Source organism: Leptodactylus fuscus, chromosome 3 (assembly GCF_031893055.1).
Source record: "Leptodactylus fuscus isolate aLepFus1 chromosome 3, aLepFus1.hap2, whole genome shotgun sequence".
Taxonomy (NCBI): Eukaryota; Metazoa; Chordata; class Amphibia; order Anura; family Leptodactylidae; genus Leptodactylus; species Leptodactylus fuscus.
Genome location: NC_134267.1, coordinates 230,962,269 through 230,987,808, shown reverse-complemented (window position 1 = coordinate 230,987,808; position 25,540 = coordinate 230,962,269). Strand labels below are relative to the sequence as shown.

The 25,540-nt window shown below is 38.5% G+C and overlaps 1 protein-coding gene across 1 annotated transcript in view; it reads left to right on the top strand.

Moving 5' to 3' along the window:
- Nucleotides 1–25,540, top strand: part of PKHD1 (PKHD1 ciliary IPT domain containing fibrocystin/polyductin) — a 395,316-nt gene that overhangs the window by 33,603 nt on the left and 336,173 nt on the right. The window contains exons 18-31 of the mRNA XM_075266923.1: nt 53–195; nt 7,350–7,480; nt 8,156–8,325; nt 9,869–10,007; nt 10,086–10,240; nt 11,807–11,991; nt 13,296–13,418; nt 13,683–13,788; nt 16,416–16,694; nt 16,955–17,079; nt 17,639–17,774; nt 18,155–18,350; nt 21,128–21,195; nt 23,257–24,855. Of these exons, the coding sequence (XP_075123024.1) occupies nt 53–195; nt 7,350–7,480; nt 8,156–8,325; nt 9,869–10,007; nt 10,086–10,240; nt 11,807–11,991; nt 13,296–13,418; nt 13,683–13,788; nt 16,416–16,694; nt 16,955–17,079; nt 17,639–17,774; nt 18,155–18,350; nt 21,128–21,195; nt 23,257–24,855 (3,555 nt within the window). The remainder of the gene's footprint in view (nt 1–52; nt 196–7,349; nt 7,481–8,155; nt 8,326–9,868; nt 10,008–10,085; nt 10,241–11,806; nt 11,992–13,295; nt 13,419–13,682; nt 13,789–16,415; nt 16,695–16,954; nt 17,080–17,638; nt 17,775–18,154; nt 18,351–21,127; nt 21,196–23,256; nt 24,856–25,540) is intronic.

Genomic DNA, 25,540 nt, shown 5'->3' with positions numbered 1-25,540 from the left:
AATAAAAATTTGTGAGGCTCTTGCTCTTATCCGTGCTTTCGGTATCTTTTAGGGATAAATATAACTGATATAGAAGGAAAGCGCTCCTCGTGGGTGGAGCCATATTGTGGTAGATACAGTGCCTTCATGCCTAAGTATATTGTGAAAAGTTCTCAAGCCATGAAAACCACTTATGACTTAAGGATGTATCACTATGTAAGTATATTCAGATCTACTTAGGGTGGGTTTTGGCCAGATCTCAGGACCAGACCCCAAAGGTCTCATTTGATGAAGTTATCTACGAGAGATGGGCAAACCTCTCAAGATTTTTTTTATGTTCAAGTTTGGCAGCTCGTTTCTCCAGTTTGCATTGGGACGAACAAGATCGGTACAAACGACATTTGAAATTGGGTTAAAACATAGTGTAGAACACTGTCAGGGCTCTTAGGAACCTATCTATAAAACATAGTGTAGAACACTGTCAGGACTCCTAGGAACCTATCTATAAAACATAGTGTATAACACTGTCAGGTCTCCTAGGAACCTATCTCTATAACATAGTGTAGAGTAGTCTTAGAGCTCCTAGGAACCTATCTATAAAACATAGTGTATAACACTGTCAGGTCTCCTAGGAACCTATCTCTATAACATAGTGTAGAGTAGTCTTAGAGCTCCTAGGAACCTATCTAGAAAACGTAGTGTATAATACTGTCAGGTCTCCTAGGAACCTATCTATAAAACATAGTGTAGAACACTCTTAGGGCTCCTAGGAACCAATTTATAAAACATAGCGTAGAATACTCTTAGGACTCCTAGGATCCTATCTATAAAACATAGTGTAGAACACTCTTAGGGCTCCTAGGAACCAATTTATAAAACATAGCGTAGAATACTCTTAGGACTCCTAGGATCCTATCTATAAAACATAGTGTAGAATAGTCTTAGGGCTCCTAGGATCCTATCTATAAAACATAGTGTAGAACACTGTCAGGGCTCCTAGGAACCTATCTATAAAACATAGTGTAGCATACTCTTAGGGCTCCTAGGAACCTATCTATAAAACATTGTGTAGAACATTCTTGGGAGTCCTAGGAACCTATCTATAAAACATAGTGCAGAACACTGAAATCAAATCATACAGACTTTATTGGCACGTCCGAATAGGTATTTGGCATTGCCGAAGCTAGTAAAGTGTGTGTGTGGGGGGGGGAGTTGGAGTCGGGGGAGGGGGGGTTGGGGGAAGACTGGTGGGTATGGGGGGATGGGGTGGGTGGTTTGGAGTATAACAGTCCATGGGGTCTCATCTTCCTCTTAGTTGGTGACAGCTGTATGGGGTGGGGGGGTGATTTGGGGTATAACAGTCCGTGGGGTCTCATCTTCCTCTTGTTTGGTGACAGCTGGACACATATTGGGCAGCGATCTCCACAGTGGACTCCTCTTCTTCCAGTAGGATGTAGAGTTTCCTCTTCTAGGAACCTATCTATGAAACATAGTGTATAACACTGTCAGGGCTCCTAGGATCCTATCTATAAAACATAGTGTAGAACACTGTCAGGGCTCCTAGCAACCTATCTATAAAACATAGTGTAGAACACTGTCAGGGCTCCTAGGAACCTATCTATAAAACATAGTGTATAACTGTCAGGACTCCTAGGAACCTATCTATAAAACATAGTGTATAACACTGTCAGGGCTCCTAGGATCCTATCTATAAAACATAGTGTATAACACTGTCAGGGCTCCTAGCAACCTATCTATAAAACATAGTGTAGAATACTGTCAGGCTCCTAGGAACCTATCTATAAAACATAGTGTAGAATACTGTCAGGCTCCTAGGAACCTATCTATAAAACATAGTGTAGAACACTTAAGAGACCCCAGATAAATCTACATTTTGTTCACTTTTGTTAAAAAAGAATAACAATTTGAAATATTCAGGTTTAACCCAGCTTGCTACAAATATATTCGCCCATCCCTAGTAATGACAATGTCCATGCCCATGTCCGTTTTTTAATACAGAGTGAAAGTAATAAAAACAACACACTCAAAAATGATTATATTTAACCACATGAGGACCGCCGTACGTAAATTTACGGCCTCATGTGCTGGTACCTAAAGACCGGACTATTGCCGAAATACGTCCGGCCTTTAGGTACCTTTCTGGCAGGGGGAGGGGTGCGGGGGGGACAGGGGTTAGGTGTTACTAACACCTAACCCCTTCCTCCATAACGTCCAGTCGGAACTGAGTCCGACTGGACGTGTTAACCCTTTCGATCGCGCCGTCAAACATCACGGCGCGATCGAAAGGGATCCGCCGACAGGTTAACCCGATCGGCACCCCCCGCGGCGAGATCGGGGGGTGCCGATGTCAGTACAAGGTAGTCTGGGGTCTGGCCAGTGACCCCAGACTACCGGAGCCCCCACATACCTGGTGATCCTGCCAGGCGATGGAGGAAGTGAGCGATGTGTCTCACTTCCTCTGTAGCTTACAGGACACCAGCAGGCTCATGTCCTGCTCGTGTCCTGTCTGCTACTGTGCTGAATCAGCTGATGCTTTCATCAAAGCATCAACTGATTCAAGTGTCCTACAGGGACACATGAAAAAGTTAAAAAAAAAGCTAAAAAAAAAAAAATAAAGTGTATGAAAAAAGTAATAAAGTTCTAAAGTCCAAAAATCCCTTTTTTCTATACAAAATGAATTATATAAAAAAAAGCACTAAAAATTAAAAAAAAGCAATGCATATTTGGTATCGCCGCGTCCGTAACAACCTTTACAATAAAACTGAAATAATATTTAATGTACACGGTGAACGTCGGAAAAAAAAAACGGAAAAAACTCACCGGAAATAATGATTTTTTGCCATCTCATCCTACAAAATATGCTATAAAAAGTGATCAAAAAGTCATAGGCACCCCACAACAGTGCCAATAAAAAGCGCACATTTTCCCGCAAAAAATAAGCCCTCAACCAACACTGTCAACCGAAAAATAAAAATGTTACGCCTCTCAGAAGATGGCGATGCAAAAATCACTGATTTATGTCCCCAAATGTGTTTTTGTTCTGCAGAATTAGTATCGCATAAAAAAATAACATAAATGAGGTATTGCCGTAACCGTACCGACCCGCAGAATAAAGGTCACATGTTACTTATACTGTACCCTGCATGGCGAAAAATTTAAAATGTAAAACTCTATGCAGGATTGATTTTTTTTTTTTTTTAATCCAGCAAGAAAGAGTTAATAAAATGTATTCAGTATGTTGTAGGCACCCAAAGATGGTGTCATTACAAAATGCATCTCATCCCGCAAACAACAAGCCCTTATATGGCCGCGTCACCATAAAAATAAAGAAAATATAGCATCTAGCAATGTCAAGGAAAAAAACCCCCAAAATCGCCAAATTATTAGAACACAACTGGCTGCGGCAGATAGGGAATATATAAGCTGTGCGAGCGAATATCAGGGGACACCCCAGATTTACAGCTTATGAGCGAAAAAACACCAGAAGTGACCCCCAAAGTGACCCCCAGAGCAACTCCCCCAATCATAGGAGCTACTGGGACATAGTAGGGAATTTGGTGTCTGCAATGTCCTCCGCACAGCTTATATATTCCCTCTTCGCCATCCGCTGTGCAGTCACGTCTGGGATACTAATACTCACTACACCCCCTGAGAAATTCTTTGAGGGGTGCAGTTTTCAAAATGGGGTCACTCCTTTGGGGAATCCACTTTTCTGGTACCTTACTGGCTCTACAAACATGACATGGCGTCCAGATACCAAACATCAAAATCTGTACTCCAAAAGCCGCATCGCGCTCCTTCGCTTCTGCGCCCTGCTGTGCGCCCAAACTGCAGTTTATGCCACATGTATGACACATGTATGACACTGGTGTACCCGTTATATCGGACGTAATGTCATATGTGGGTATAAACTGATATTAGGGCACAGCCGGACACAGAAGGGAAGAAGGGTTATTGGGTTTTTGGAGCGCAGACGGTTTGGTTTTTGGATGCCATGACACTTTTGCAGAGCTGAAACGCCAGTAAAGTGGAATCCCCTGATATGTGACCTTATTTTGGAAACTACACCCCTGAAGGATTTCTCCAGGGGTACAGAGAGCATTTAACCCCCAAGTGTTGCTATAACTTATTATCCATAAATGAATATGAAGCGAGGTGAGAGGTGAAAATGACAATTTTTCCAGGAATCCGTCATTTCAGTGCCTAATATGTTGTGCCCGCCTCGTATCAGAGATGAACGCTCTAAAAGCTGTTATGCCCGGGATACCCGCTTACCAGTTTTTGGAGTGTCTCTGCTGACATAAGTTGGGCACAACATATCGGGCACTAAAATGGCGAATCTCTGGAAATTTTTCATTTTTAACTTCTCATTATCAGCTGTGATTTCATTTCTGGAAACTAAATAAATGCAACACTCAGGGGTTAAAAATGCTCGCTACACCACTTGATAAATCTCATCAGTGGGGTAGTGTCCAAAATGGGGTGACATGTCTGCGGATTCCACTTTATTGGCAATTCAGGGGCTTTGCAAAAGTGGCATGGTGTCCTAAAACCAAACTGTGCTCCAAAAACCAAAATAGCGCTCCTTCCCTTCTGTGCCCGGCTGTGCCCAAACAGCCATTTATACCCACATATGGCATTAAGTCCGTTATCCGGGGTACACCAGTGTCATACATGTGGGCATACACCGCTATTTGGGTACCCAGCAGGGTGCAGATGTGAAGGAGCGATATGTGCTTTTGGAGTGCAGATTTAGATTCTTTGTTTTTGGACACCACGTCACATTTGCAGAGGCCCTAAAATTGTCCCTACAAAATGGGGTCACTTCTTGGTGAATTCCAGTTTACTGTCACCTGTGTAGTTTCTAAAATGGGGTCACAATGGGGGGTTTCCATTGTATTGATACTTTAGGGGCTCAGCTAATGCGACATGGCACCTGAGAACTATTCCAGCAACATCTGCTTTCTAAAAGCCAAATAGCGCTCTTTCCATTCTGAGCCCCACGATGTACCCATACAGCAGATTATGGCCACATATGGGGTATTGCCGTGTTAAGAAGAAATTGTGTAACAAACTCTGGGGGGCTTTTAATTCTTCAGCTACTTGCAAAATTAAAAATATGGCGCTAAATGGACGATTAATTGGAAAAAAAAAGTAATTTTTCATTTTTACTTCCCATTGTTAATAAAATCTGTGAATCAGCTGTGAGGCCAAAATGCTCACCAAACTCCTAGATAAATTCTATGAGGGGTGTAGTTTCCAAAATGGGGTCACTTTTAGGGGGTTTCCACTTTATTGGTACACTAGGGGTTCTGCAAATGCGACACGGCACCTGAAAAATATTCCAGCAAAATCTGCCCTTCAAAAGCCAAATAGCCCTCTTTCCATTCTGAGCCCCGCCATGTTCCCATACAGCAGATTATGGCCACATATGGGGCATTTCTGTGTTCAGGAGAAATTGTGTAACGAACTTTAGGGAGCTTTTTTTCTTTATCCTCTTGTGAAAATGAAAAATTTGGGGCTAAATTGACAGTTTGTTGGAAAAAAAGTAAATTTTCATTTTCATGTCCCAATGTTAATAAAATCTGTGAAACAGCTGTAGGGTCAAAATGCTCACTCTACCCTTTGATATGTTCTGTGGGGGGTGTAGTTTCCAAAATGGGGTCACTTTTAGGGGGTTTCCACTGTATTGGTTCTCTAGGGGCTCTGCAAATGCGACATGGCACCTAAAAATTATTCCAGCAAAATCTGCCATCCAAAAGCAAAATAGCGCTCCTTCCATTCTGAGCCCCGCCATGTTCCCATACAGCATACTATGGCCACATATGGGGTATTGCCGTGTTCAGGATAAATTGTTTAACAAACTTTGGGGGGCTTTTACTCCTTTAACCCCTTGTGAAAAGGAAAACTTTGGGGATAAAGTGACATTTTAGTAATTTTTCTTTTACACATTCCAATGTTAGTAAAATCTGTGAAACAACTGTACGGTCTAAATGCTCACTATACCCCTTGATGAATTCCGTGAGGGGTGTAGATTCTAAAATGGGGTCACTTTTGGGGGGTTTCCATTGTTTTGGTACGCTAAGGGCTCTGCAAATGTGACATGGTGCCTGAAAATTATTCCAGCAAAATCTGCTGTTCAAACACCCAGTGTCGCTCCTTCCCTTCCATGCACTGCCGTGTGCCCAAAAATCAGTTTACACCCACATGTGGGGTATTTCTGTGCACGGGAGAAATTGCATAACAAAATGTGAGATGCATTTTCTCCTTTAACCCTTTGTGAATGTGTTAATTTTAGGTCTAAATGAATGTATTAGTGAAAAAAAATGAAATGTCTAAATTTGACCTCCATATTATTTTTATTCTTATGAAATGCTTAAAGGGTTAACAAACATCCCAAATGCTGTTTTGAATAATTTGAGGGGTGTAGTTTTGAAAATGGGGTGATTTATGGGGGTTTCTATTATATAGGCCTTTATAATTCCTTTCAGAACTGAAGTGGTCCCTAAAAAATTAGTTTGAGGAATTTTCTTGTAAATCTGGAAAATTGCTGTTACACTTGTAAGCCTTGTAACGTCCAAAATGAATTAAAAGACGATCAAAAGATGATGCCGATATAAAGCAGAGATATGGGAGATAATATTTATTCATGTATTTGGATGGTATGACTATCTGCCTGAAAAGCAGAGAATTTCACATTTTGAAAATTGCAATTTTTTCCAAATTTCCATCAAATTTGCTAGTTTTTTTATAAATAAATACAAAAATATTGATTAGTGTAACATGAAGTATAATGTGTTACGAAAAAACAATTTCAAAATCACTTGTGTAAGTTAAAGCGTCTCAAAGTTATTGCCATTTAAAGTGACACATGTCAGTTTTGAAAAAAGAGGCCCGGTCCTTAATGTACTTCTGGGCCTGGTCCTTAACCGGTTAATGTGGAGCCCTCAAAAACGTTAATAAAAGCTCATCAAAACATAGTATGTAACCCAAGATTGCACCAATGAAAAGTCCAACTCATTGCAGAAAGAATATGCGCTTATATGGCCAGGTCAACAGAAAAATAAATAAGATATGAATTGTAGAAGGAGGAGTTGAAAAATATTAAAAAAGTTGCTGAGAATTAATGCCCATACTATCTCGTGTCCTTATGGGGTCTAACATGTGGAGCTTCTGCTCTTATAATGGAGGAGAACAATGGAGAACCCCAGTGTGAACTCTTTGACCGTTCAATACCCCATTACCATTCCACCTGGCCATAACTCTACACATTATGGGATCGGAAGGGCTAGTTTACTTTTTAAGTACATTCATGGGCCGCTAAATATAGTCTCTTGACTCATCTCTAGGTATGTTTCGCGTATAAAGGATATTTGGACGACGACTTGTTGGTCTCATTGACGTACAATAGCAGCTCTCTAACTACGATGACCAAAAATTTTACCTGTCGATGGAAATTTAATGACAACAGTCCAGATGGGTAAGAAATATCCCCCCAAAAAATTAATTAAATCTTTACTCTCTTTGTTTCCAAAAATAAAAATAAAAAGTTGAAACTATTTGTAAAATTTGAATATTTCTTGATTATTTTTTTTTTCTATATTTTTTTTGCAGAATTCTAAAATTTTGCCCCAAACCAAGTTCTTAGGGTCTACAATTGGGCGCCTACAGTTGCCTACTCTTAATCCTGCTCATGCGTGTCTAGTTATTGGGTATAAGGGGAGCGGTTCTGTCAGGCCTGGGTTCCTAAAGGACTAAAGGTCCCTTTGCCACATAGAGGGTGTCTGAACTAAAATTATACATAAGGTTTGGAGACCCTGGTACAGATTTTGCGTAATGGTCCTCAAGGACAATGGAGCATGGAACTGGAACCATCTGCTTCCAGTTCCATGCAGTGTACATTACAGGCTGCGTTGGAAGTAGCCCCAAATAGATAAACCATGTGAGGGCCAACTGTTGGAGGCCGTAAGGTTAGAAGAGGCCATAAATAAAAATTCCTGGACAACCCCTTTAATCACAGTATGTGACCATAAACTGAACATCTGCCACCTGATATCCCAGCTGCCCACAGGGCTATAGAATAAGGATGAAATGTGGACAGATAATGGTCCCTGTGCAAAGACCTATCTCTGATTTTTGAACATCTTCTCCACAGATGGAATTATGGCTGCATTAATCTCTGGATGTGCCTACAACATTCCTTGGTGGATGTACATGAAAAATCCTCCATATTTGTAGATCAGATTCTATTACTACAAACAGAAAGTGAAGAGAAACATTGGTATTTTATTGATGAAATCATCATTACAAATAGAAGCGTAACAGGTAACATTTTCACTCACTTATCCTTAGGGCACTTAATAATATTCATCTACTTATACTAAGGAAACTTGGTAATACTCATCCTATTATACTGTGAGAGCTTAGTAATATTTAGTCTCTTATACTAAGGGAATTTCATAATACTCATCCTATTATACTGTGAGAGCTTAGTAATATTTAGTCTCTTATACTAAGGGAATTTCATAATACGCATCCTATTATACTAAGGGAACTTGGTAATGCTCATCCTTTTATACTAAGGGAACTTGGTAATACTCATCCTCTTATACTAAGGGGACTTGGTAATACTCATCTTCTTATACTAAGGAAACTTAGTAATATTCATCCTCTTATACTAAGGGAACTTAGTAATATTTAGTCTCTTATACTAAGGGAATAAGGGAACTTAGTAATATTCATCCTCTTATACTAAGGGAACGTAGTAATATTTAGTCGTTTATACTAAGGGAACTTGGTAATAGTCATCCTTTTATTCTAAGGGAACTTGGTAATACTCATCCTTTTATGCTAAGGGAACTTGGTAATACTCATCCTTTTATGCTAAGGGAACTTGGTAATACTCATCCTCTTATACTAAGGGAACTTGGTAATACTCATCTTCTTATACTAAGGGGACTTGGTAATACTCATCTTCTTATACTAAGGAAACTTAGTAATACTCATCCTCTTATACAAAGGGAACTTTGTAATAGTCATTCTCTTGTACTTAGAGAACTTGGGAAGAATATGCAAATCTGCCTTCCATGATGTAATTAGGAAGACAGTTGCTGCCTCAGTATTGCAAACCAATAGAGGGCGCTCACTGGAATGTGCAAGCCTGTCTTATGACAGGATTCCAGTGAAATAACCCAATGATAGCTGCTCCCTTTAGCATCATGTCCGACCTTCCAAGAGGCCTTTGTTTTGCAATGACGCTGGGATTATTACCAGGTTATAGTCTCTCAATCGAGGACAGCTGTTTCGATCTACTTGGATCTCTTCAGCTCGATCGAGCTAAGGAGTGACAATATCCCCTTAGAGAACTTGGTAATACTCATCCTCTTATACTAAGGGGACTTGGTAATACTCATCTTCTTATACTATGAGAACTTAGCAATATTTAGTCTCTTATACTAAGGGAATTTGATAATATTCATTCTATTATACTAAGGAAACTTAGTAACATTCATCTTCTTATACTAAGGGAATGTAGTGATATTTAGTCGCTTATATTAAGGGAACTTGGTAATAGTCATTCTTTTGAACTCAGGGAACTTGGTAATACTTATCCTCTTGTACTAAGGGAATTTGGTAATACTCTCTTATAAGTCCTCTTTTACTTAGGATAATTTAAGACTATTGAGATAAATCTATATCATAATATATTCATATATGGCATAGCTGGATTTTTCATCTGTTTCTTTTGTGTTATGTTGTGTTGTGAAATACTGTAATGTACTGAACAGGATTTATTGAGTTTATTAACAAGTATTTAGATTATATTTATTTGTACCTTAAATGATAGAACTAATTCTTCTTTGTTTAGTTCACCAAGTGGATCCTAAACAAGTGTTTCCTGGAGGTCATCATCTCATCAGCACAACTATTACTGGTAGTTACCCATCTTACAATCTGACCGCCCTGGTGGCCAACTGTGGTATCAATCTTCCACTTATAGAGTTATGGTAAGGTCATCTGATTCTATTTTTTTCTAGTTGATTTTTAACCCCATGGTATTAAATGAGATCTTCTGTTAAATCCAGTGGTGCTTCTGTAAAATCCATTGGATGTGATCGCCATGTCCAGAAGCTAAGGATGGGAGCGGAAGATATAATTCTAGAAGTTACAAGGTTACAAGCAGCAAGTCCACCAATCGGGGGCACATTTTCTGTCCATTTATCTAGCACTATCATATCAGGTAGGAATTGGCTGACTTTGTCTTATGATAGGTGTCATACATTGCTCAGTTTTCCACCAAAGGATCAGAGAGTGAAGAGGACCCAACTTGACCATACAGTTCATTGGCTTAGGGTTCTATTTGACCATCTATCATGTATGGGGTCACCAGACTTTCCCTCGCAGATGTCAGGTAAAAAAGACCAAGGATCAGGAGATAAACTGCATATATGGAGGACTGAGGAATAGGGTTGAGCGATTGGGATCGGAAAAGATCGGATTTCGATCGGCGATCGAGTAAATTTCACGATCGAGATCGGAATTCCAACCCGATCTTTTCCAGCGGGATCGAGATCGGAGGTTATCTCAAGATCGGCTCAACCCTAAAAGAGACTTTTCCCATAGAGAAGCATTGACTAGGGTTGAGGATCGGGTTCGGAAAGGATCGGACTCTGATCGGCAATCGAGCAAATTTCATGATCGCGATCAGGATCGAGATCGGCTGGAAAATGATCGGAAATCGGATTTTAAAATCGATCTTGAAATCTCAAGATCGGCTCAACCCTACTGAGGAAGCATTTGGTTGACAACTGTCTATAGGGGACCTTTACCCATTACACGTTCACTCTAGCCCACATTGTAGTCTACATTATAGTTCTTCTCTGTTGCTTGGCCAAGGTCAAATGGGCTTTTTCCTACTTATGCAACCCAGCCAAGAGCACCCACTGTCTTAGTTATATTAGAGCTTGTAGTAGGGGCCAACATTTTGTCCTGTTTCAATGACATATCCAATTGCTCACATTGACTTCACATGGATATGTTTATCCATCAAAATAGAGGGACAAAAGGTCACGGTATGGACAGGGTATGGAGATTGAGCAAGGGTTAAGAAACCAAGGGTTAGGAGACCAACAAGCCACTTAGGTAGGGATTGCAGAAGGATGCAGATGGAAGGGGCATTGAGTAGTAACTGTTTTTAGGGGTTAGGTAATTGACATCATTCCCACCAATGGTCCAGCCATTGGAGCTACCTGTCAACACTTTAAACTTCTGGTTGGAAGGTTATTTATTAATGTGCTCATCATGGCACCCTGAGGAGGGTCAATCCTGGTTGGTACTTACTGAGGTGGTTTCCTATTGCAAATATGGCAGTGCCTCTTCAATGATGTGACTGAGACCACAGTTGGTGTTTCCCATTAGGGACGTCCTGGAGAACAGGTCCAAAAGTTAACCTTTTGCATTGAGAAAGGGAAATTGGTAACATGTTATGGGAAGTATTATGGTATAGACAATCTATATTACCCAAGTCTAGTTTATTACACCAGCAAATGATGGTGGTGGAGTTGGACAACAATACATCAAAAGTCTTCTTTTGAAGCTAGAAATATATATTGATATTTCCTTCATTACTTCTCCTCTTGGCTTAAACAACATATCTTGAGATCTGTTTTGTGATATATAGCTATAAGCATGTTGAGGAAACCCTCAGACTCTACCTACTAAAAGCCTTCATGGACACCATGATGAAAAGTTCTTACATTAATGGACCATTCTTGGACCATTTTGACTACTTGTCCATGTCTTCTAGGAATCCCAGTCCACGTCTCTCCTAAACATCTCAGAGATTTACTTATCAGTAATACGGATGATGTCACTCGTCCTTACATCAACGTCAGTGATTTTACCATCACCAAAGATGTAAACACCTGCCACAAAATCATTTGGACCTTGACATGGAAGAACATGACTGGAGATCTTCCAAATTTCCTTCAGGTTTGTTCTTCTAAGGTTTTGCATAGCCTTAGGCTGTATTCACACAGAGTAACGCCAGGCGTTTTTTGTGTGCTTTTTGCACATAGCGCCGCGTTTACGCCGCGTAGCGCCGCGTTAACGCCGCGTATATGCCACGTTAACGCCGCGCTATTTAGCGGTGGCGTTGCCCGGCGTATACGCGGCGTTAACGCGGCGCTATGTGCAAAAAACACACAAAAAACGCCTGGCGTTACTCTGTGTGAATACAGCTTAGTTTGCATTACTTGATAACTTTTACCTGTTTTCAGACAGGGGTGTAGATGACCAGAGAGGAGGAGTTGGGTAGATTTTGGAGACACATGGAGGCCAGCTTTTGGAAACCTCATGGTTGGAACTGTATAAGAGTTCTGTGACTGTATGTTTTTGTTGCTTTTCATAGAAAGATCATTTCTGGTTGGCATTTTTTGGTAAATCTTCATGTTAAATTTTTTTAGAATGCTTAGTTAAATTTTATCAACTTTATACATGTTTTAGACGTTTTTTTAGCTATACATTTTTATATGGTATCTGAACTAGGCTGATGACCATGACGCTGGCCTTGATGGACAAAGGTAAGATGTTCTGCTTCCTTTGTCCTCACTCTTTTTAATTGTTGACAATTCATGTAGGAGTATGGTTGTCATACATGTAACAGGAACGTAAATTTTTTTTAGACAAGTGTGGAAAAATTCTGCAAAGTAAGAATACTTTCAGGAATATACATGTTAAAAGGTTATTTTTGCCAATTAACAAAATGGAATATTTGGTGTGATCTTTGCCCTATGGAGTACGAGTCCTGAAAATGAAGATATGTCCCCTGCAGATATAGCTCTGATCTCAACATCATCCAGTCTGTCTTGGATAACATGAAGATATAGATGGATTGGATCAAGCCTACATCCATAAAAGATCTGTGTTCAGTTCTCCAAGATGGAAGAACTTGCCTATTGAGAAGTGTACTGAGAAGAACTGATGGAAGGTAAAGGTCACACCAAATATTGATAGGATTTAGACTTCCTCAATTTGTTAATCGGCAAAAATACACTATTAACCCTTCTATTTCTGGAAGCATTCTTACTTTGCAGCATTTTCCTACACCTGCACAGTACTGTATGCTACTCTGTAGGTTGTGGTTACGGAAGGCTATGGATACTGGATATTTAGTGAATATACTGAGCATAGTCTTAAAAATGTGTTTATTGGTGCTCAGTTGTCACATAAGATCTCTGCCCAATTGTAACTGTAATATTGCATTATATTCATTCATCATTATTACATATATACAGGTCTATGCTGAGAACCTCACAGGCCTGGAACCTTCTATCATAACAAGGGTCGTCTGTGATGGTGGTGTATTTATATGGCCAATATTCGGAGACATGCTCGCTTCTTCAAACCTCCTGCCTCAGGTCAATAAAACCACAGTATCCTATTCTGTTTGCTAAAAGTATTCTATTACATATAGCAGTGTAGTTTATTTCTCAGTAATCCTGGGCGGTCGGTGGGATTAGATATAATTGTCCCTCTCTTATTTACTTCTTATGTAGTGCCAGGGTCATTTTGTCTTTCTCAGTACATTGATAAACAATAGAATTTTCATGGATTGTTCTATTACCTACAGCTAGTTTTTAGTTTATGTTGTAATGTTAGTTAGAAACATTTTCTCTCCGCAGGTCATTGTCCATGTGAATGATATCCCAGCCCAGTGTTCGGGGTCCTGTTCTTTCCAGCATCTTCTGAATGTAACTCCTGTAGTGAGAGACATCCACTATACTGCAGGTATCCCCAATACATATATGTTGAATATAACTATTATAATAATACTGACCATATGTACACAAATATAGCTACTATACTACCTCTTATATACAAGAATATAACTACTATAATACTGCTCCTATGTACAACAATATAACTACTATAATACTACTCCTATGTACAAGAATATAACTACTATAATACTACTCCTATGTACAAGAATATAACTACTATAATACTGCTCCTATGTACAAGAATATAACTACTATAATACTACTCCTATGTACAAGGATATAACTACTATAATACTACTCCTATGTATAAGAATATAACTACTATAATACTACTCCTATGTACAAGAATATAACTACTATAATACTGCTCCTATGTACAAGAATATAACTACTATAATACTGCCTCCTATGTACAACAATATAACTACTATAATACTGCTCCTATGTACAAGAATATAACTACTATAATACTACTCCTATGTACAAGAATATAACTACTATAATACTGCTCCTATGTACAAGAATATAACTACTATAATACTGCCTCCTATGTACAACAATATAACTACTATAATACTGCTCCTATGTACAAGAATATAACTACTATAATACTGCTCCTATGTACAACAATATAACTACTATAATACTGCTCCTATGTACAAGAATATAACTACTATAATACTACTCCTATGTACAAGAATATAACTACTATAATACTACTCCTATGTACAAGAATATAACTACTATAATAGTACTCCTATGTACAAGAATATAACTACTATAATACTACTCCTATGTACAAGGATATAACTACTATAATACTACCTCCTATGTACAAGAATATAACTACTATAATACTGCTCCTATGTACAAGAATATAACTACTATAATACTACCTCCTATGTACAAGAATATAACTACTATAATACTACTCCTATGTACAAGGATATAACTACTATAATACTACCTCCTATGTACAAGAATATAACTACTATAATACTGCTCCTATGTACAAGAATATAACTACTATAATACTGCTCCTATGTACAAGAATATAACTACTATAATACTACCTCCTATGTACAAGGATATAACTACTATAATACTGCTCCTATGTACAAGAATATAACTACTATAATACTGCTCCTATGTACAAGAATATATCTACTATAATACTACCTCCTATGTACAAGAATATAACTACTATAATACTACTCCTATGTACTAGAATATAACTACTATAATACTACTCCTATGTACAAGGATATAACTACTATAATACTACCTCCTATGTACAAGAATATAACTACTATAATACTGCTCCTATGTACAAGAATATAACTACTATAATACTACTCCTATGTACAAGAATATATTTACTATAATACTACTCCTATGTACTAGAATATAACTACTATAATACTACCTCCTATGTACAAGAATATAACTACTATAATACTACTCCTATGTACAAGAATATAACTACTATAATACTACTCCTATGTACAAGAATATAACTACTATAATACTACCTCCTATGTACAAGAATATAACTACTATAATACTGCTCCTATGTACAAGAATATAACTACTATAATACTGCTCCTATGTACAAGAATATATTTACTATAATACTACTCCTATGTACTAGAATATAACTACTATAATACTACCTCCTATGTACAAGAATATAACTACTATAATACTGCTCCTATGTACAAGAATATAACTACTATAATACTACTCCTATGTACAAGAATATAACTACTATAATACTACCTCCTATGTACAAGAATATAACTACTATAATACTGCTCCTATGTACAAGAATATAACTACTATAATACTGCTCCTATGTACAAGAATATAACTACTATAATACTGCTCCTATATACAAGAATATAACTACTATAATACTGCTCCTATGTACAAGAATATAACTACTATAATACTGCTCCTATGTACAAGAATATAACTACTATAATACTACTCCTATGTACAAGAATATAACTACTATAATACTACCTACTATATACAAGAATATAACTACTATAATACTGCTCCTATGTACAAGAATATAACTACTATAATACTGCTCCTATGTACAAGAATATAACTAAAAATAAATAGATAAGAAAAATAAGCATATAGCTCACCACCTCCAGTTAGCTTGATAAGTCCTTATAATTCCTGGGTGCACGATCCTGGCCTCTGACTAAGGCACTTTGTAGTTGAAGCATATAGAAAAGGATAGTAGGATCCGCTCGACCAGGTAAGTTAAAAAATAACTTTTAATCCGACATGGTTAAAAAACACACAAAAGAAAATAGATGTGAAATGACAAAAAAGAAGAAAAATGGTGATTAAAACCACATTCTGATAGCTCTAGCTGACGCGTTTCAAGACACAAGGTCTCTTACTCATAGCTTTGCTTCTACTACTATAATACTACCTCCTATGTACAAGAATATAACTACTATAATACTACTCCTATGTACAAGAATATAACTACTATAATACTACCTCCTATGTACAAGAATATAACTACTATAATACTACTCCTATGTACAAGAATATAACTACTATGGTATTATAGTGACGCACGATTGATGTGCTGTTATTTTGTTCGCACAGGTATCAGCTGTGATTTACTGGTTAATATTTTGGGTTCTGGATTTGCTGAAAGTCCATTGGAATTGAAAATAAGGATAAATCAGACTGACTGTAGTGTTATTGACACCAACACATCCAGCATAATGTGCTGCATTGACACATTTCTGCCACTAGGGAAGCACCAAGTATTCATTCACATGAAATCTCCGGGTTTTGCCACAAATGGAAATGGGAGTAATATTTATCTTCATGTAACTCCAAAACTTTTTGCTCTCGCCCCATCTGTCTTTCCACAAACTGGTGAGTTGGATGTAATATCAGAACTATGCAATATTGTTATACTTTATTCTGTATTGTAATATCTTAAGGAAACATCCTATGTAATTGCTAAACCTTTTACCAATTGGTGGTGCGGTAGAGTGGGCTTCACATTTACAGCACACCATGTGGTCAGGAGTGGTATTGCACAGATAATTTTATTAGTTTTATTTATTGGCAGTTTTAGGTTGTAGTCATAACTCAGTTTTATGATTTATTTGACAAGTGATATATTCTTGTAGGAGGTCAGCTGGTGACTTTGAAAGGCATCCTTCTTGATAGTGCAGAAGCAGTGGCTTTTGGGTCTCGACCGTGTCCAATTCTTAATAGTACCTCCACCACAATTGTATGTGTATCACCACCACAGGCACGTATATAAAAAATTATACTAATTATTTGCAACTTATCATTATTATATATTTATAATTATTATTATTTTGTATTTTATTTAATTTTTTTAAATCCTATTGTAATAATAATTCCAGCTTGCTCCATTCACTTCTTTAGGAGTCCCAAGAACAGCTGTGCATGTGCGCATGATGGAAGTTGTAGCTTCACAGCACTGGGGCCTGTCTTTCTAGCTGTATAAGACTTATATATCAATGTATATAAAGTTGAATCATCTTTTTTGTAGTCGGATAAGGGTCACATCATTTGATGTAGTAAATATGATCAGTCATTGACCGAAAATTTCTGCGACTATTCCCTTATACGCCAGTGTATGTGGTTAAAGACTTAGTACTACTGCTATTATGTATATCACTTGGGGTCTATGACTTGCCAGGGTTTGTGGATGCTCCTCGGGGGTGTGGCTTTACACAGGGCAACTTCCTGTTTGTGAGTAATGTAAGATTATTAGACATTTGGTTACTATCTCTATGCTAACCCCACCAGCGTTCCACCATGTATTCTTTTATTTTTTACAGAAGGACAATGAGTCTGACACCGATGTTACAATTAGATTTGGGCACCAGTGGATCTCTTTCCCAGAACGGATCCGGTTTGATTCTTCCTTAAATCCAGTTATTTTATCCATTACCCCAAATACCAGCAGCACAGTAGGTGAGAGATGTCTGAGTGAAGGAATGTTATCTAATTAATATTTATCATCTTATTAATATTCATCATCTCATTAATATTTATATTTTCATTAATATTGATGTTTTTTTGTTATTTTTTACGGCAATTCCTACAGTGAATATTTTGGTAAAAATCAACTAAAACATATTTAATGTGTAACTTTGTGGGTATTAATAATCCTTTTATTTTTTTTCAGATTTATCGGGTTATTATCAGTAGCTGCCAATCCATTTCGTAAAATTTTGTAATTACAAACAAATAAAAAAAAATTAAATAAAAAAAATAGAAATATATATATATATATATATATATATATATATATATATATATATATGGGTTATATTTCGTATGCACTCTTTCAGAAAATCGTGTCATCTTCATTAATCTGTCAAATTTTGGCAAGACTGCCCACGTGAAGATGGAGGTGATAGTGGACATGGCGGAGGCCAGGATTGTAAATGTAACGTCAGAATGGATAGAAGTGACCCTGCCCCCGCTCCCTGCTGGGAGTTATAACCTGTCTGTTCTTATGAATGAAATCTCACTGGTGGCTAAAGGGTAAATACAACATTATATCTCTTCTTATATATTAGCAAAGCGGTTGTCCTGACTGAAGGAGTTCTCCGTGGACATTTGGTGTCTGGTCATGGTGGCTTGGTGGATAGTTTTGTTGGCTTGAACCATTGGAGTCTTGGGGTCAAATGTATGTAACCAAGTCATTCCTATAAAGGTGTCATATCTGATAATAGTAGCCATGGTAGTTTGGTGGTTTTTAAAGTTGACCTGGAACACTGGCATCTTGGATTCAGATCTACCCAAGTCTTCCCAAAGGACATCTGGTGCCTGATGGAGGATCAGTGGTTAGAAGAGATTACCTGAATCACTAGATTGCTAAGTGATCATCTAACCAAATTAACTCCATGTTGGGTTTGAACATGGTGGCTCATTGGTTAGCACTTCACTCCTTGATCCAAATCTAAACAGAATGCAATATGTACATTTGAGTCCTGGTTTCGGAACCAAAAAGTCATCCCACATGTGGTGGTTGAGCATGGTGGCGTAGTGGTTAACAGTAGAGTAAAGAGTCTTCAGTTCAATTCTAACCAAGTTTGAGTAGAAGGATTGAAATCCTGGGTTTCCATCTCTATATTCCCATCTCATTGGGCATGTGGTGTCTGAGCATGTTGGCTCAATGGTTATTACTGTTGACTTGAAGAACTGCAGTCTAGGGTTTAAATCTAACTAGGGCGGTATCTCCATTAGTGTTGAAGAACTAAATTCCCAGGTTCAAATGTAAGCAGATCATCTCAAGGTACATGTGGTGTTGGAAAATAGTGGCTTCATGGTTAGAAGAGTTGTCTTGGAGCATTAGGTTCCTGGGTCCAAATTTAGGTAGATCATGTCCAGGTACATATGAAGCCTGAACATGCTGGCTTAATGGTTTACAATAGTTGTCTCGAAACATTGGATTCCTGGGATAAAATTTAAGTAGAACATCTTCTGGTACTTATGGTGGCTTAATGATTAGAATAGTTGTCTTGAAGCACTGGATTATTGAGTCCAAATTTAGTAAATAATCTACAGATATCTGTGGTGAGTTTGTGGTTAGGATTGACACATTGGATTCCTGGGTTCCAATTAGAGAAGATCATCTCCAGGTACATTTGGTGTTTACGTATGGTGGCTTCATGGTTAGGATAGTAGACAACTAGAAGCACTAGATTCCTAGGTCCAACTTTAGTAGATCATCTACAGATATCTGTGGTGGCTTCATGGTTAGGATAGTTGTCTTTAAACATTGGATTCCTGGGTTCAAATTTGAGAAGATCGTCTCCAGGTAAATATGGTGGCTTCATGGTTAGGATAGTTGTCTTGAAGCACTAGATCCATGGGTACAAATTTAGTAGATAATCCGCAGACATCTGTGGTGGCTTCATGGTTAGGATAGTTCTCTTGAAGCTTTGTATTCCTGGGTTCCAATTAGAGAAGATCATCTCCAGGTACATTTGGTGTCTACGTATGGTGGCTTCATGGTTAGGATAGTAGACAACTAGAAGCACTAGATTCCTGGGTCCAACTTTATTAGATCATCTACAGATATCTGTGGTGGCTTCATGGTTAGGATAGTTGTCTTTAAACACTGGATTCCTGGGTTCAAATTTGAGAAGATCGTCTCCAAGTACATATGGTGGCTTCATGGTTAGGATAGTTGTCTTGAAGCACTAGATCCATGGGTCCAAATTTAGTAGATAATCCACAGATATCTGTGGTGGCTTCATGGCTAGGATAGTTCTCTTGAAGCTTTGTATTCCTGGGTTCCAATTAGAGAAGATCATCTCCAGGTACATTTGGTGTCTACGTATGGTGGCTTCATGGTTAGGACAGTTGTCTTGAAGCACTAGATTTATGGGTCCAAATTTAGTAGATAATCTACAGACATCTGTGGTGGCTTCATGGTTAGGCTAGTTCTCTTGAAACATTGTATTCCTGGGTTCAAATTTGAGAAGATCACCTACAGGTACATATGGTGGCTTCATGGTTAGGATAGTTTTCTTGAAGCCCTCGATTCAAATTTAAGAAGATCTCCTTGAACATTTGCAAGGAAATTTAGTGTCTTGCATTGTTGTCTTGAGGTCAAATACCCCATCGTAGGCATAACTGGTTTGCTATCACTCTGTTAGTTCGAATTTCAATCATGAACATTTATATGTATGTACTGAGGTCTACAGGTTTTGACTTTCGATGAGATACGTTTCTGAGTGAAAGCGAAATTTGATTGAGAAATGAATTAGGTCTATCTCTATATGATAATGTTGACCTTGTAGAATATTCATGGTGACCCATCTCAAGAACCTTGGCTGAATGATTAGCATGTTCTTCCAAGACACCTGAGGTATCACATGACCTCCACCACACCACTTCTTTACAATGTCACGGGAGCAATTTTTTGATTTTGGCAAAATGTTTTTGGAGCCGGAAATGTTTCCTTCTCGATCTAATTTGCGCCGTTGTATGTGTTGACCGTGTTATGTATCTCCAAGTTCATATGGACGTAGTGCGGGTGGGAGACTTTGATGACTTCAATTATCCTCTCTGACGATATATGAATAATTAGTGGAATTAATCAGCTTTGAAAAGCCGTTTGAGTCTGTGATGAAAGGAGTATCCCGTGGAACGCTGCTAGCATTGTTGCTGTCGGCAAGGGCGCTGTTTCTACAAGGTGCAATGTGACCTGCAGAAAAGTGACATCATACAGATGACAATTATCATTCAGAGGAAGCTGGTAAAGTTTACTGCGCGGGGAAGTTTCCATCAGCTCTCTCCATGTCTTTCAGGTTTCAGCCAATTATCCGCTATGTTCTGGAAATGTACAACGTGGAACCATGCTGTGGATCCTTCCTGGGTAATGATGTTTTTGTATTTTAATAATATTCTCTGCAAAATATATGGATAGTAACAATCCAGCCATGTGGGTGTCAGATTTGTGGGGTGACCCTATAAATAAGCTTTTTTCCAGAAGGACGAAAGCTAATTTGCATATTTTCCCATGGAGTCCTACTTCATAGCAGCTGGATCTCCTCAAGGAGAACTGGAATCCATCACACCCGTTCTGAAGATTACAAAAAGGGAACGGCAAATACTTACAATGTGGCTCCTTAGTCCACCCCTGAGTATTCTGGTTACTCCTTAATGACTAATACTGGTTGTAGCAAGAAGATAGCATTGACAATACTCTTATATAATCTTCAGCTTCATTAATGACTCCTCCAGCAGAATAGTGAGTACAGCTCTGGAGTATAATACAGGATGTAACTCAGGATCAGTACAGGATAAGTAATGTAATGTACGTACACAGTGACTGTACCAGCAGAATAGTGAGCGCAGCTCTGGAGTATAATACAGGATAAGTAATGTAATGTATGTACACAGTGACTGTACCAGCAGAATAGTGAGTACAGCTCTGGAGTATAATACAGGATGTAACTCAGGATCAGTACAGGATAAGTAATGTAATGTATGTACACAGTGACTGTACCAGCAGAATAGTGAGTGCAGCTCTGGAGTATAATACAGGATATAACTCAGGATCAGTACAGGATAAGTAATGTAATGTATGTACACAGTCACTGTACCAGCAGAATAGTGAGCGCAGCTCTGGAGTATAATACAGGATGTAACTCAGGATCAGTACAGGATAAGTAATGTAATGTATGTACACAGTGACTGTACTAGCAGAATAGCGAGTACAGCTCTGGAGTATAATACAGGATGTAACTCAGGATCAGTACAGGATAAGTAATGTAATGTATGTACACAGTGACTGTACCAGCAGAATAGTGAGTACAGCTCTGGAGTATAATACAGGATGTAACTCAGGATCAGTACAGGATAAGTAATGTAATGTATGTACACAGTGACTGTACCAGCAGAATAGTGAGTGCAGCTCTGGAGTATAATACAGGATAAGTAATGTAATGTATGTACACAGTGACTGTACCAGCAGAATAGTGAGTGCAGCTCTGGAGTATAATACAGGATATAACTCAGGATCAGTACAGGATAAGTAATGTAATGTATGTACACAGTGACTGTACTAGCAGAATAGCGAGTACAGCTCTGGAGTATAATACAGGATGTAACTCAGGATCAGTACAGGATAAGTAATATAATGTATGTACACAGTGACTGCACCAGCAGAATAGTGAGCGCAGCTCTGGAGTATAATACAGGATGTAACTCAGGATCAGTACAGGATAAGTAATGTTAGGTATGTACACAGTGACTGCACCAGCAGAATAGTGAGCGCAGCTCTGGAGTATAATACAGGATCAGTAATGTAATGTATGTACACAGTGACTGTACCAGCAGAATAGTGAGCACAGCTCTGGAGTATAATACAGGATGTAACTCAGGATCAGTACAGGATAAGTAATGTTAGGTATGTACACAGTGACTGCACCAGCAGAATAGTGAGCGCAGCTCTGGAGTATAATACAGGATCAGTAATGTAATGTATGTACACAGTGACTGTACCAGCAGAATAGTGAGCACAGCTCTGGAGTATAATACAGGATGTAACTCAGGATCAGTACAGGATAAGTAATGTAATGTATGTACACAGTGACTGTACCAGCAGAATAGTGAGCGCAGCTCTGGAGTATAATACAGGATGTAACTCAGGATCAGTACAGGATAAGTAATGTAATGTATGTACACAGTGACTGTACCAGCAGAATAGTGAGCGCAGCTCTGGAGTATAATACAGGAGGTAACTCAGTATCAGTTAAACATGGCTTTGTTCTTTAATTTGTACCACACTTGCCTATTGGTTATGAAAAGTATTGCAACTCAACTACATTAAAAACCTGTGGACAATTCTGACCATGGTTTTATTATTCAGAAGATCCCTTGTAACTACCATGATAAAAACTTTCTCATACAATTCGCACCTTCTTTATTTTAGGTGGGACTGTTATCAACATCTATGGTAAAGGATTTAGCAGCAAAACTTCCATTATTTCAGTACATGTTGGTCAAGAATCATGCACCCTGTTGAAGTCTACAGATGAGACTATTACCTGCCAGACACCTCCTTACCACTTTCTTGACGTGAATGAGGAGAACATCAGCGTTCCTCTTATTGTCTACATTGCAAATATCTCCAGAAACAAATTAATTTCTGATTTTCCTGCTGATGGGAACCTTACCTTCACTTACCACAGAGACTTGACACCAACTATCTCCAATCTATCCTGGTCTACAGAAAATAGAAGTCTCTGGCTGACTCTCTCAGGAGCCAATATGACAAATTCAATATTTTTTTTCAAAAATATGGAATCTAAAGAAGTATATGAAATAACCTACAAGGATTTGCAGAACTTGGGCTTTGCAATTCCTCTTGAACACTTCAGTGTTGGAAAATACCATATAAAGGTGTATCAGGCCAATATCGGATTTGCTAACATAACATCGGAGAAGATCTTTGAGCTTGAGCCTCGAGTGTCCTCCTTATCTCCTAGAGAAGGTCCATTGTGTGGTGGGATTGTTCTAACTCTTTCTGGATCTTTCTATAAAACTAATAGTTCTTCAATTTATGTGAACATCTCACAGGATTATGACTGTGTTCTTCAGAGTCTTAGCAATGATGAAGTCATCTGTGTCCTCAAAGTCATTGGCAATGTCAACCTATCAATCCCCACATACGTTCATGTATCAGTGTCTGTCCATGGAATATCTGGACTCTGTGAATCAAACTGCACTTTGGCTTTGGTTCCAGAGCAGACTCCTATAATTAAGAAAGTTCTTTCAAGACTAGAACGGAGGACCCATGTTCTTGATATTTTTGGTGAGAAGTTAACCAGGAACCTCCATATTGTGGTGGACAATGGTCAAAGATGTAATATGGTCTCTTGGAACGAAAAATTGGTCACATGTCAACTAGAAGATACGATTTCTCCTGGGACCCATACAGTTAGTTTCCCATTTGCGGGAGATGGATATTCATGTCTGTCACTAAAACCCTTTAATTTTTCTATTAAACCACAAGTCACTGAGTTCTATCCTTGGTATTTTGGTACCAATGGTGGAGGCTCTTTGACGATAGAAGGTTTAGGACTTCAAGGTTGGATCTCTACTCTAGTTTTCTTAGGAAATGTCCATGTTTGTAAGATAACCACAGCTAATAATACTGTAGTCAGATGTTTGGTTCCACCTGGAAATGGAACCATGAGTATAACGATACAAGTGGACAATGAGAGCTATGCAAGTGGAAATGTCTATCTTGTAGAACCATATACACCTCATGTCCATTCCGTTCTACAGAATGGACAGACATTGAGCTTTACAGTATCGGGGATCTCATCCATAGACAATGTTGAATTCCTAGTTGGAAATCACAAGTGCACCAGTGCTTCTGGAAACTCTTCTTGGGCACAATGCTCTATCCCTCAACTACCAGCTGGAAGATATGAGATCAAATGCCTTGATATCCAGAGAGGTTGGGCAAGGTCAAATATTACTATACAGTTTCCGCTTCAGCTCACCTCACTACAGAACAACATTGGTGAGTAAAGGTTTTTGTCAGTCTTCTGAGTTTTCATATTGTCCTTCAAATGACCTAAAATGTGAAAATTGTGCACAAAATATGAACAACTATTAGTTCTTTCCCAATCCCACTCCATGGGTCTCCTCAATCCTATGACAGGACTTGTTGTCAAATTACCATGATGACATGTCATCCATATTTAGAGACATATGATCGTACTGGCCAATTGGTCATTGACCAACCAAGTGATGGCTTTGGGCAAGAAACATACAGTACATAGATAATACAACCAATGATTGGAAATTGTATCATTGGTTGGTACCTTGGACGCTTCTTGCGTATTGGGCTCCCATGTTGGAACCCAACTTTTCTTTCACATGAAGAAACCCTATGTTGTCCTAACTTAATTGTGAGTAACAAAAGACGAACCTTGCCAGATTTGTTTGAGAATATTTGCAAAAGGTCATCAGAAAAATTATTTTTGGTCCAACCTGGGAGTGTGATCATTGTACGTTGGGTTCTATCCTGGCTTACCAGGGAGGGTGGGCCAAAATTACACTAAAAAAAGGAACATATCTTTCCTTAACTCTACGGTGGCATCCTCCACTATTCTGGTCTTCATCCCTGGTATCAATGTCTCCTGGCTTCTCAGGCCATGGGTGTTAACGTCATTGGCCTGAGGTTATTGCCGAGGCCTATGATT